The sequence below is a fragment of the Schistocerca americana genome, chromosome 3 (assembly GCF_021461395.2).
Source record: "Schistocerca americana isolate TAMUIC-IGC-003095 chromosome 3, iqSchAmer2.1, whole genome shotgun sequence".
NCBI lineage: Eukaryota > Metazoa > Arthropoda > Insecta > Orthoptera > Acrididae > Schistocerca > Schistocerca americana.
Window position 1 is genome coordinate 736,227,305 of NC_060121.1, and position 13,982 is coordinate 736,241,286.

The following is a 13,982-nucleotide window of genomic DNA, read 5'->3' on the forward strand; positions in this document are numbered from 1 at the left end:
AGCTCAGTAAAGTGCTCTGTGTCTCCATTCACATTGTTCAGTCTATCAACATGCCTTTAAGATACATTTCGATCTTATATTTCCTGTGCACTGTCACTCTACAACAAGAATGGTTGTCTGCATTTTCATGTTGCCTGCCAAATTATCATAAAGCATGTCAATCTCATTTAAACATTTAATTGCTATCATTAGACATGAAACAATAGGTATTTAGTAAATAAAATAATCTAGATCACTTAATATATGTCTTTATTTATAACTTAATTTTGGCTACTGCCACCTATCAGATCAAAACTTAGAACTTTTAAAATGTGATTCAGTGTCTAAAAAACCTATGCCGAATCTTGCATTGAGCTGACTCTCCCATCAGACATTGGTTTGATTGACAATGAACCTTGTTTTACCTGATGATGGCAATAGCCAAAATGCCATTACAAATAGAGAGCTATATTAAGTGACCTAGCCAGTTTTATTCACTAAATATTCACAGTGATCATATACTCACTTAGGAAGTTTATTTCCATTATTAATAACAAAATAATAAAGGATTGCCTCCAAGTGGTCACCCATGGTCAACAACACCAGCTGGTGACCCTACATACAAATTATAAATTATCAATTTGGTCTCTAGGCATCCACTATGAGCAGCAGTACAAACACCTCCAACACCAACTCTTATGTGTAAAGAAGGTGGGTAAAGGACCACATGAAATGGCACATTTCTATTCGCAGATGAGTGATGGGTTTAGCACAAAGATGGGTCTGCAGTGTTTTGAGAGTGTATCATGTACCGATGTCAGACACCTTTCATTGCTGTTGAGTGTAATTTGAGTGTTAAACATTATTGAGAGAGGATTCTCCAACCTTCTGCCCAGCACTACAATTAATATTTCAGTTATGGGTGCACCTTTCAGGATGGAAATACAGAAGCACATAACGTCCTCTCATGAGTGTCTTCCTCCAGGAGACAAGAATCAAATTAATGGAATCTTCTTCAATATCTGCTGGCATGAACCTGATTTAGAATGCTTGGGACCAGTTGATGACAAAAGGACTGCTGCTGAGGAATGTGACAAAATTGAGCAGCAATGCCTCAAACGCCTTGTGGATAGCATGGCAAGGAGGATCCTGCTGTATCATTCAAACAAGACACAGCCAGGGCAAAATGCACCATAGGCACAAAGATGCAAGCTGTTGCTAGTGCCATAGACACTCACCATTTGTTTCTCCTAGCCTGTTACCTGACCCTGGGGGCATAGACATGTAATAGTGGCAGGGAGAAATTGTCTTAGCAGTGTACTGCCGCAGAAGACATTTCATGAACTCACAAGCTCAGCCTACAATAACAACAATGACAACTCGTTTTCCACAGCATAAGTGATGAGGCCTCTACGAAACTGGCAACGAGGGTTTACAAATGATCAAAAAATATTACAATGCACAAGGTGGAACAACATGGTACTGATGTTATCCGGCAGCAGATTTTGGTTTTATTCTATGCTCCCATTGAATCTATGCCCACACTCTTTGTGGATATGCAGGTGATGCAAAGTTCTCTTGAGTGCTTTATCAATTATTTTCTTAGCAAAATCATGCTAAATGCACTTACCATCATCTGGATTGATATCAGTCGGATTGTACACATTGCCTGTTTGAAAACATCTATTGCCACTTTTTTCAGCAAAAAAGGATGGAGGTGGCAGTTCATGTATCCTGTACTTTGTCAGATGGAAAGGCCTCCCAAGAAATTTATCATTGTATGATGATAAATTAAAATGTAGCCATGTCGGGTCAAATGGTGAGCGCTGGCTGAATGTCACTTCTCCAGATACTCCTTCAGACTGCATGATAACCCTAGCATAAACATAAAAGAGAAATTGTTGTAACTCAACCAGGTTTTTTTTTCATTTTAATCAATGATAATGTAATTGTAAAATTTAAAATTTTATCCCAAATAGCGCAATCAAAAATAATATTGCAAGAAGTATTTACATAATAAAATACAGTCTGCCTCATAGAAGACGCCCAGGAGGGATTCACGGGTCATGCGGCACATTTGCCTGCTGTTGCCACTGGGTGTCCCAACTTGTTTTTTGCTATGCGTAGTTCTCAGACACCACCAATACTTTGCGACTGGGTGTACTGGTGTTTTCTTTTGAGTTTTTTTGTCAAGTTTAATGGGTTCAATTATTGTTGCTATACGTCATTATGCAACTGAGTGAGTCAGGGGCTTACCCTGCCTGTATGTCACTGGGCCTGGTCCTCAGACAGAAACACCAAGCACATGTCTTTATACTGTGTGACTGAGTGTTCAGGTGTTTTGTTTTGAGTTTCCTGTGGAGTTTACATTCAGTACGGTACACACGAAGGTTCAACAAGAGTTACTTGTGTTGAAATATGCAAAAACAGAATTGTACACAGAATGCCAGCTTGAATTCATACAAAAATTTCCCAGTGTGCATGTTCCCAATGATTTGACAATGTGCAGATTACTGAAGAAATTTCAAGAGACTGAATCTGTGTTACACAAATGAAGGCCTAGAGAACACCAAGTTTTAACTGAGAAGGGAGGCTGTGGAAAGAAGTCCGAGAAAATCTCTGCACTGTTTGGCACTTCAAACTGGTCTGCCAAGATCATCTGCTCACAGAGCTGAGCAAAAACTGAAATTGAAACCATACAAAAAAACAATACTCCATCAATTGAGGAACTCAGAAACAGTTGCTCGACATTATTATTGCAACTGGCTGTTACTGTCTGTGTACAATGGCGAAGTTGATCTTGAGGTACTTTTTTCTGATAAAGCATGGTTGCATTTGTCAGGGTACATAAATTCTCAGAACAATTGATGTTTGAGCTCCAAAGTCCTCAGGAATTACATCAACAACTTCTGCATGATGTGGAAACAGGAGTGTGGTGTGCAATTAGTGCAAGACGAATTACTGGAACAATCTTTTTCCATGAAACAATACATTCTGACAGGTACGTGGACAATACAGAGCTTTACATTTTTCAGGAACCAACACCTAATGAAAAGATGTATGATTATTTCATGCAGGACAATGTGAGACCACACAATGCCAATGCTTCTATAATGGCAATACAAAGTGTTTTTGATGACAGGATAGTTGACTGGCCTCCTTGTTCTCCAGATCTAAAGCCATGTGATTTTTATCTCTGGAGAATGTTAAAAAACAAGGTATATGCAACCAATCCCCACACAGTGGGAGAATTGGAAGACAGTGTTTGGCTAGTCGTTTCCCAGATTTCAGCATCCAAAGTTCTTGCTAATGTGTTCAGATGTCTGGCTGCTCTTACCACAGAGGGACATAATTTTGAACACCTAAGTAAATAAAGGTAAGCTTAAGTCAATCATTGTTTATGCTTAACTGAGGGGAAGTGCGCATGAAGCCAACTACTCGCAAATTAGTGTCCAAGAGTCAGGTGCGGTAGTGGCCGGTGGATGCAGTGGCAGCAGCTGGTGGCCATATGGTGAGACCCGCAGGCCCCTCCTGAGCGTCTTTTGTGAGATAACCTGTACTTCGTAGCATCTGAGGAAATAACAAGTTACAAAGCCTCAGTTTTTAGGAACACAATATCTTTTCACAGAATATGCAGACAAAATCCTGTAAAGATGAAAAAATGGAAATTATGGCAACTTATTATGGCATTACAACTGAGACCATTTTGGCTTTATATGTAACAAGTTCTCTTTCTTCAATTCTCACTTTACCTAGAGGAAAGAAACTAGGCTCCAGCATATTTTTGCCACCTTTTTAAGCAGGCCCACACATCTTGAATTTATATTTATTTTCTCTGATAAGAAAGAAATTGTGGCAAGTATTTATATCCACCGTTCTAACCATCAGAAAGTTCTCTCTCACAACAAAGTACATCATGATTCATACTTACAATACCTCCTATTTTGTGGAATGTGTCTATCACTTTACAAATACAATGAATTTTCTTGTTGGAAATACAGCTACTTGTTTCCACAAAAAATCAAACATCATCCTCTCCAACAATTATTGATATGGTTTTCAGATAACAGTGAAACATGTATGAAATACTGCCCAAGTTGTTGGTACACTAAGTTTTGTTTAGTAAAATAAGTTATTCATTGAGCTCAACATCAATAAAGCTGAAAGTTTCCTCTATGTTACTTGCTCATGTAAAGTATACCATTTCCTTTCTTTTCATATGATAAGTTGAATAGCTAACACATACTCGTGTAACCACCAATTGTCAAACCATATTGTGCACTTCTTTTAAATTTTCATCGATGACAGCATTTTTGGGATATTATTAACATATATCATCTTTAAGAGAACAACAACCATGTTTGAATGCAACAGCCTATTTCTTAACTACTGAAAATAAAGGTGCATGCTCCTAGTAAGTTTCTAGCTGAGGATAAATACTCACTGGTAACAAACCACTCAAAACAAAGGATTTAATGGTGATGTTGTACTCCAGTTTAACCATATAAATAAATCTCACTCTGCAAGAGTAGTATAAAAGTTATACCATCAAAATTGTTCTGTACGTAAAGTTGACATCTGGCTTAAATTTCATTATCTGATGACACCTATCTGAAAATCCTCAAGTCATGTGGACTTGATCACTACATGTCACAAGAGGCAGACTCACCAGTATAAATCAGGTGGAGAGTACTGTGTTGTTAGTAGAGAAGCAGTAACAGCAGAATGGGTTGATCAGGAGAGCTCAGTGACTCCGACCATGGACTAGAACACATTGAATTCTAAGAAGGTTAGTACATGTCAGAGCTTTAGAGGGTTCACTGCTGAATTTATTGAAATATATAATGAGCTCCTCACCAGTCTGTGAAGGCATGGGGGATGTCTACTGTCTGCTGTGTCATACTGTGCCTTGTGCTGTCATGTGAATGTGATATGGAGGGGCATATGGTCAGCGCACCACGCTCCTGACTGTTTCCAAACTGTGGAGCCACTACTACTCAATCAAGTATCTCCTCAATTGGCATCACAAGTCTGAGTGCACCTCTCACCTTTCCCCCACCAAGGAAAAATCCTTGGCAGTACTGGGAATCAAGGCAGGGTCACCTGCATGACAGACATCTATGTTGGGCAGTCAGCTACAGAGACAGATATTGAAATATATACCAATCATAGATGTGTGCAGAAAGTTAGGACCAAGAATTACAGCATCTGAGATAAGAAGGAAGCTGCTTGAAATTCTTTAATAGAGACAAGAAGAACCGTTGATCCTACAGCAAACAAGAAAACTGAAAAAAAAGAAAAAAATCATTGTCAACTAAACCAGATATATCAGCCTGCTTACGTTGTGCTTAAAAATATCTCTGATTACATTGACATGAATATAACATTGCTAGCATGTTTTCACTCAGTACTGTCCTATGCCATAATCTTTTGTGGCAGTGTAGATAAAATAAAAGATTTTATATTCTACAGAAGAGTGCAGTCAAAACATTACGTTAAGCTGCATAAGGAACTTGCTACCACAATATTAAAAGCGAAACTTTCCATGCAGTCTAAGAATCTCAATCTACAAATCAGAATGGAGTTTTATATTCTAGTGCAAAAGCTTATAGCCAGGTGCTGATGGATTTCAGGTAGGAAATTGCCAATTCCCGTCCACTCAGAAACAAAATAGACGATACCTCACTGGCCACTCCTATAATTTATTACAATGTATGAAGTTCAAAACACAGATGAACTACAAAAATATAATTTGTAACTTTTCACAATTGCTGTATGCATAATTGAGATACTTAACTTGTCTTCATGAAATCCTTCTTCAGGACAGTTACATAGCTTCATATGTATCATGTATTGTTTCACTCCATGCTTGTTTGGACATTGCTGTTGAAAATTCTAAATCTTTGTAACTTCTTTCTGTTGCCAGGAATCTTAATGTCACTATCAGCCATTCATGTGGTGTGAAATTACTCTCCTCATGCAAGTATTTTGGCTTGTTATATGAAAAGATATAAGTGCCAATAGATATTTATATGTCTCCATGTCCATTTTCAATTAATTTTACCAGTTGTTGGCTTTGTCGTGTAAGTCAAGAAGTAAATTAATACGTGAAAACTGGCCTCAGTTGGAACCACTGTCTTGACCATTTAGATCATTCTTTCTGCCTCTGACCCTATATTAACTTTTTCAAAGTCTGCTTTTGAAAACAGATCAAGGCAGAATTCCCTATATTTTTAGCAAGAGACTAGCCCACTGCTGCTCAAAGTTGTTTCCTATGCCAATGTACATCAGGCTAGCAGTAGATAAAACTGTGTCGTCAGACTTACAGCAATATAATGCATGCACAGATATCTGTGCAGACAGATGTTGTGTGTGGACCGGCCTTTAGAATATTGACTTCGCTTCAGAGCCCACTGACCAACATCACTATTTTCTCTGTTTTCGGCTCTTGAAGGAGAATGGGTTGCCATTCCTCCACAGACATTCACACACCTCAATGAAAGTGACTCCAGGAAAGTTCAAGTTGCCACTGTGGTGAGAGACTGATAAACCCCACATTAATGTCTGCTAATAGGTGTCCAGATACTTTTGATCAGATAGTGCACTGCTCAAAATGTAAAAACAGATACAAAACGCCACTGACATCAACACCATCACTATTCCTGAAAGAGATATGGTCACCTTGTCTTTGTAAAATAATATCTAATCTAATCACTCTTATGGAGCAACATATGAAAGAAATACAGGAAAAACAGGTATGGGATGATACTCTCCAACTAAGAAAAGCTTAGTGTATGCAGGAGGAGAAGGTAGTGCTTAAAAAGTCAAGGATGGTAATGCATTGTTGAAATCACTGGTAATCATTGTGCAATAACAGAGACATAAGACATCAGTACAGCATAACAAATTTACAAATGACCAGTAACAGCTTAAATCTAGACTAAGACAGAAATATTAAAATCGTGTAATACAGGTTCAAACGAAAGGTGTTTTATCCATGTGGCACATGTTACAGGCCTCACACTGAAAGGACCCTTGCAAAACACTGCCCAGTTTTTAGTGAGAGAATTAACTATCAGCAGTTCTGAACTGAAAGTAATAATACTGTTTAGTACTGGGCATGGATAATTATGGAGCATTTTTAAAGCATTGAAAATAATACATCATTAACTTGAAACTTTATGTGGTTTCTGTTCCTTCAGACATGTCCAAAAAACCAAACAATGTTTTGATCCTGCAGCCACTATGAATCAAGACACAAAGGAATTAATGACATTAACTGCCAGTCGGCACTGAGCTATGTCAATGGGGCAAGTTGAAAATATGTGCCAGACACCACGTACATAATTCAGTGCAGATACACATCAAGCTCAAATTCTTATGGGAATGAGCGAAATGCCACAAGTAATGAGGCTAATGAGCAAGCCCACTGCATCAGTTGCATGTGGTGTAAGTTGGGAATGTGGGTCTGAGGGGAAGAGTGATAAGGTAGTCCATGTGGTTGTGGTAATCACTGTATTTGTATGGCGTACTGGCCAGTGGCCAGTGAGAAGGAGACACGGGTTCGAATTCAGTCCAGCAGAAATTTTCAACTTGCCCCCTTGATATAAATCAATGCCCACTGGTAGTTAATGTCTTTAATACCTTTGTGTCTGGATTCATAGTGGCTGCAGGATTAAAAAAGGGTATGTTCTTTCAGATATGTTTGAAAGAACAGACACCACATATATAATACCAGTACAGATTCAGTTTGAAGAAAACTAGAAGAATGTAATGGATACTGACTAGTAACAAGTGTACCCAGATCAATTTTTTGTGAAATCTAAAACATATTTGATCATTTACTGTGAAATTAACATAAGGTGTGTGTGCTCACATAAGAAAAATTGCCCTACAGTGGGTCTCTATGGCCATGTAGGCTCAGATTCCCTTTGCTAGAACTAGATTCATTCTATCCTTCCAACAGGCAGTTACATGACACAATCACTTGGTGGTGATGTCATTGGTATCTCTGCCCAACTCTATTACTACTGATTTGTTCATTTTCATTTGTGCCCACTGTTTTAAGTATTTTGCTCTTAAATGTTGAATAAGCTTCTTAAAGTTAGTTAAGTCTTGCAGCTTGTTAGTAATGACACTCGCATCACCTTTGTACACATAGACAACTGTCTCAATCTTTTTCAAGCAGAGACCCAATAAGGTGAGAGACTGTATTGTAGTAACACCTTCTTCACTAAAGAATACAAGGTGGCTGATAGCAGGAATCCCTGTTGTAGCAGTTGAATGCCATTCTCATAGCCTAAATTGGCAAAACCTACTGTAACTGTGAATCCCGTGTCACATAAACAAGATTCTTAAGTGAACAGAATGTGTGAATATAACATTGATCCATTCACAATTGCAATGGCCTGATTTTGCCCCAGGATGTGAGGTGAGACATATGTGAGTCTGTAGTTCAGTAGGTATGTGAAGGCACATGAGAGGCTGGTAATCTTTTATTCTGACAGGATGTGTCTGTGTATCAAGATCATCATATCTTCATAAACAACATGCATAAAATTTGTTTTGCTAGAAGCTCATTTCAAATTTCAGTAAGGTTTCGTTTTATTCTGCTGATATTACAATGTGTTCCTCTTTCACCTGCAGTAATTCATTTATTTTGTCCACTACAGTTCCAGATATAAGAATAATTGTGAACTGAAAGTTATTAAAAATGAACTGGCAAATTTCTGGTTGCATCCCATAAGTTCTATGTTGTTCATCATAAAAGGACGTTCCAATTTAATGTTTGCATTATATCTTCCAATGGTTTGAATTTCTTGTGTTATGCATTTTGGTGTCTTGTAAATTTATCTTAATCCTGCAAAATAACATTCTTTTATGTTCAAACAATGGAAAACCCAGGATGGAATGTAACAGTATTATGAGAAGTAAAGTTGCTACTCACCGTATAGAGGAGATGCTGAGTCACAGATAGGCACAAAAAAAGACTCTCACAATAACAGCTTTTGGCCATTAGGGCCTTCGTCAACAATAGACACACATACACACACGCACACACACTCACACAAACACAACTCACACACACGATTGCATTCTCAGGCAACTGAAACCGCACTGCGAGCAGCACCACCAATCCATGATGGGAGTGGCGACTGGATGGGGGTAAGGAGGAGGCTGGGGTGGGGAGGGGGAGGGGTAGAATGGTGGGGGTGGCGGACAGAGAAGTGCTGCAGGTTAGATGGAGGGTAGGGGAGAGGTGGGAAAAGGGGGGGGGGGGGGGGGAGTAGTGCAAAAAGAGAGAAATAAAAAGATTGGGTGTGGTGGTGGAATGACGGCTGTGTAGTGCTGGAATGGGAACAAGGAATGCGCCATATAAAAGGTACCAACCATTTCCTCCACTGACTCCTCAGTTCTTCTCCCTTTACGGCACAGTGACCTGCTCGTCACTATTGATGCCACCCCCCCTGTACACTAACATTCCTAATCTCATGGCCTTACCGCTATTGAACACCACATTTCCCAATGCCCGACAGATTCCAAACCAACAACCTCCTTCCTAGTTGCATGAACAACTACATCCTCATGCACAATTACTTCTCCTTTGAAGGCATTACTTACAAACAAATACAGAGTGTGGCTACGGGCACCTGCATGGCACCATCCTATGCCAACCTATTCATGGGCCATCTAGAGGAATCCTTCCTAAATACCCAGAATCCTAAACCCCTCACCTGGTTCAGATTCAATGATGACATCTTCGCTATCTGGATTGAAGGTGAGGACACCCTTATCCACATTCCTCCAGAACCTCAACGACTTCTCCCCCATTTGCTTCACCTGATCCTACTCAACCCAACAAGTCACCTTCCTAGATGTTGACCTCCACCTCAAAGATGGCTACATCAGCACCTCCATCCATATCAAACTTACTAACTGCCAGCAATACTTACACTTCAACAGCTGTCACCCGTTCCATACCAAGAAGTCCCTTCTGTACAGCCTAGCCACCCGTGGTTGTCGCACCTGCAGTGACGAGTAGTCCCTCTCGAAATATACCGAGGGGCTCACTGAAGCCTTCACTGACCATAATTATCCTCCCAGCCTTGTACAAAAACAAATCTCCAGTGCCTTATCTTTCCACTCTCCCACCACCTCCCAAAGTCCCACTGTCCGGCCACAGAGGAGCATTCCCCTCGTAACTCAGTACCACCCTGGACTGGAGCAACTGAATTACATTCTCCGCCAGGTTTACAATAACCTCTCATCATGCCCTAAAATGACACCCACCCCTCCCACCAGTGGTATTCCACCATCCTCTGAACCTACACAATATACTTGTCCATCCTTACACAACCCCTTCTCCCAAACCCTTACCTCATGGCTCATTCCCCTGTAATAGACCTAGATGCAAAACCTGTCCTATACATCCTCCCACCAACACCTACTCCAGTCCAATCACTAACATCACCAATCCCATCAAAGGCACGGCTACCTGTGAAACCAGTCATGTGTTCTACAAGCTAAGCTGCAACCACTGTGCTGCATTCTATGTAGGCATGACAACCAACAAGCTGTCTGTCTGCATGAATGGTCACCGATAGACTGTGCCTAAGAAACAAGTGGATCACCCTGTTGCTGAACACACTGCCAAACATGATATTCTTAATTTCAATGACTGCTTCACAGCCTGTGCCATATGGATCATTCCCACCAACACCAGATTTTCTGAACTGCACAGTTGGGAACTTTCCCTGCAATACATCCTACATTCCTGTAACCCTCCTGGCCTCAACCTTTGATAGTCACTGTCCTCACCTACCCAGCCCCTTCGCTGTTCCCATTCCAGCAGCACCACACAGCCGTCATTCCATCACCACTCCCAGTCTTTTTATTTCTCTCCTTTTCTGCTACTCCCCCCTTCCCCCCCCCCCCCCCCCCGGATCCTTCCCTCCTCTCCCCTACCCTCTGTCTAACCTGCAGCACTTCACTGTCTGCCATCCCCACCATACTATCCCAACCACTCCCCGCCCCAGCCTCCTCCTTACCCCCACCCAATTGCCACTCCCATCATGCAATGGTGCTGTTGCTTACAGTGTGGTTTCAGTTGCCTGAGAATGCAGTTGTGTGTGTGCGCTGCATTGGCGTGAGTGTGTGTATGTTTGTCTGTTGTGGTGAAGGCCTTAACGGCTTAAACCTATAACTGCGAGAGTCTTTTTGTTGTGCTGATCTGTGACTCAGCATCTCCACTATATGGTGAGTAGCAACTTTCTTTCTCATAATATTCTTTTATGTTCTTCACATAGGTGGCTATGTCTTTTATGTGTTTTTAACAGTTTATTAAATCTTGCAGAGACTGTCAAGTGCATTGCCAGAACAACAAAGCCCATGTCTAGCTTATCTCCTTCAACAAGCAATGTAAATACCACAGGCTCTGTTCTCACAGTACCTATTGTATTTGAGGGATAATGAGGTAAGTTTTGTTTACATTATTTGTCTAAGAAACTGGTAACAGCCTATCGTCTCAGTGACAGTCATAACTTTACATTTAACATCAACAATCACAAGAATAATGTGGAGAGTTGTTCGATACGTGGTTTTAAAATCTTAAATATTAATTTCTGAAAGGAATTTGAAGGAGTTATAGCAGCAGCAGCATATGGTACTGCATAGGAGGGATGGGAGTTGGGGATATATATATATATATATATATATATATATATATATATATATATTTTACAGCTCAAATACATGATACAAATTGCACTAGTGCAGAATCTGACTTATTCACCTCTATTCCCCACTTTCACTCTTTAAGTGGTACGATAAGCATGGATGAGGAATATTGTGGAATGTATCAATTCAGGGCTTGAAAAACCAGTTAGGAGAGAGGGTCATTCACACTTGGGTATGACTGATGCAATGTCCCACACTTCGTCACACCATATACATCATGTTTTGCATCTGAATGCTTCTGGTAAGTGGCTACTCAGATCACTAACTGTAGAAGCATCCAGACTGAACAAAGCAATACTCATCCTCTACCAGTAATCTCTAATATGTTCAATTGGCTTTATTAAAGTAAGTTCATCCAAAAGACAGACCATGCTTAACAATAAAATTTGCTGAATAGTTAGTTTCAGATCAAAGGAAAGAAAGCATAATTATTTAAAATACTTATGCATTTGATTTACTTCAGTATACACCACTAACTGATAGCCTTGGGAGAACCAGTTCTGACAAAACTCTACCATCTGGTGAGCAAGATGTATAAGACAGGCGAAATACTCTCAGACTCCAAGAAGAATATAATAATTCCAATCCCAAAGAAAGCACGTTTTGACAAGTGTGAAAATTAGCGAACTATCAGTTTAATAAGTAATGGCTGCAAAATACTAACATGAATTCTTTACAGATGAATGAAAAACAGGTAGAAGCTTACCTTGGGGGGGGATCAATTTGGATACCACAGAAATGCTGGAACATGTGAGGCAATACTGACCCTATGGCTTATCTTAGAAGATATATTAAGGAAAGGCAAACCTACGTTTCTAGCATTTGTAAACTTAGAGAAGGCTTTTGACAATGATGATTGGAATACTCTCTTTGAAATTCTGAAGGTGGCAGGGATCAAATACAGGGAGTGAAAGGCTATTTACAATTTGTACAGAAACCAGAGGGCAGCTATAAGAGTCAAAGGGCATGAAAGGGAAGCAGTGGTTGGAAGGGAGTGAGACAGGGCTGTAGCCTATCCCTGATGTTACTGAATCTGTATATTGAGCAAGCAGTAGCAGAAATAAAAGAAAAATTTGGAGTAGGAATTAAAATCCAGGGTGAAGAAATAAAAACTTGTTTGCCAATGACACTGTAATTCTGTCAGAGGCAGCAAAGGACCCGGAAGAGCAGTTAAACGGAATGGACAGTGTCTTGAAAGGAGGATATAAGATGAACATCAACAAATGAGGATAATGGTCGAAGTAGAGAGGATATAAAATGTAGACTGGCAATGGCAAGAAAAGCTTTATTGAAGAAGAGAAATTTGTTAACATCGAGTATAGATTTAAGTGTCAAGAAGTCTTTTCTGAAAGTATTTGTACGGAGTGTAGCCATGTATGGAAGTGAAACATGAATGATAACTAGTTCAGACAAGATGAGAATAGAAGCTTTCAAAATGTGGTTCTACAGAAGAATGCTGAAGATTAGATGGGTAGATCACATAACTAATGAGGAGGTACTGAACAGAATTGGGGAGAAGAGAAATTTTTGGCACAACTTGACTAGAAGAACAGATCAGTTGGTAGGACAGGTTCTGAGGCATCAGGGGATCACCAATTTAGTATTGGAGGACAGCGTGGATGGTAAAAATCATAAAGGGAGACCAACAGATGAAGATACTAAGCAGATTCAGAAGGCTGTAGGTTGCAATAGTTACTTGGAGATGAAGAAGCTTGTGCAGGATAGAGCAACATGGAGGGCTGCATCAAACCAGTCTCCGGACTGATGACCACAACACACGACACACACCACTAACAAAGAAAAATCCCAAAAGTATAACCCCTACAGAGGTTCCACCAGGCCATGAAAAAGTAATAAATCTGCTGTCTATATTGGTGTTTCTAGTAGAATATTATGATCTTGTTCCGAGTTTATGAGTCTATCCTTAAACTGTTTTTATAGTCAACCAACGACCCAGGAAATTTTTCTTCACAGAGTTAAATATGCTGTAGCTACAATCACATACAAAACTTGAGACAGACAAACTACAGACCAATTTCACTCCTCCATGTCATTTCAAAAGTTTTTAAGAAAGTGGTCACAACAGAATCCTGTTTAATTCTTCCAAGCAAAACTTGTTAACTGCCTCTTAGTTTGGTTTTTGCACAGCATTATCCAGACAGAAAGCCATACAAGTCTTCACAAATGAACTCTTGGCAGAGCTAAGCAAGAAAGATTATCCTTAAAACTGTTGTGTAGTGGTCACTGACAGCTCTAAGGTACCTGAG

General features: G+C 39.9%; 1 protein-coding gene across 3 annotated transcripts in view; it reads right to left on the minus strand.

The window, feature by feature from the left end:
* LOC124605492 overlaps positions 1–13,982 on the minus strand; it is a 398,477-nt gene that overhangs the window by 139,409 nt on the left and 245,086 nt on the right. For all 3 annotated transcript variants that reach the window (XR_006978651.1, XM_047137217.1, XM_047137218.1), the window contains exon 6: positions 1,610–1,854. Coding sequence is in view for 2 of the 3 variants with exons in the window: in XM_047137217.1 (XP_046993173.1) it covers positions 1,610–1,854 (245 nt within the window). In the remaining variant the exon portion in view is untranslated. The remainder of the gene's footprint in view (positions 1–1,609; positions 1,855–13,982) is intronic.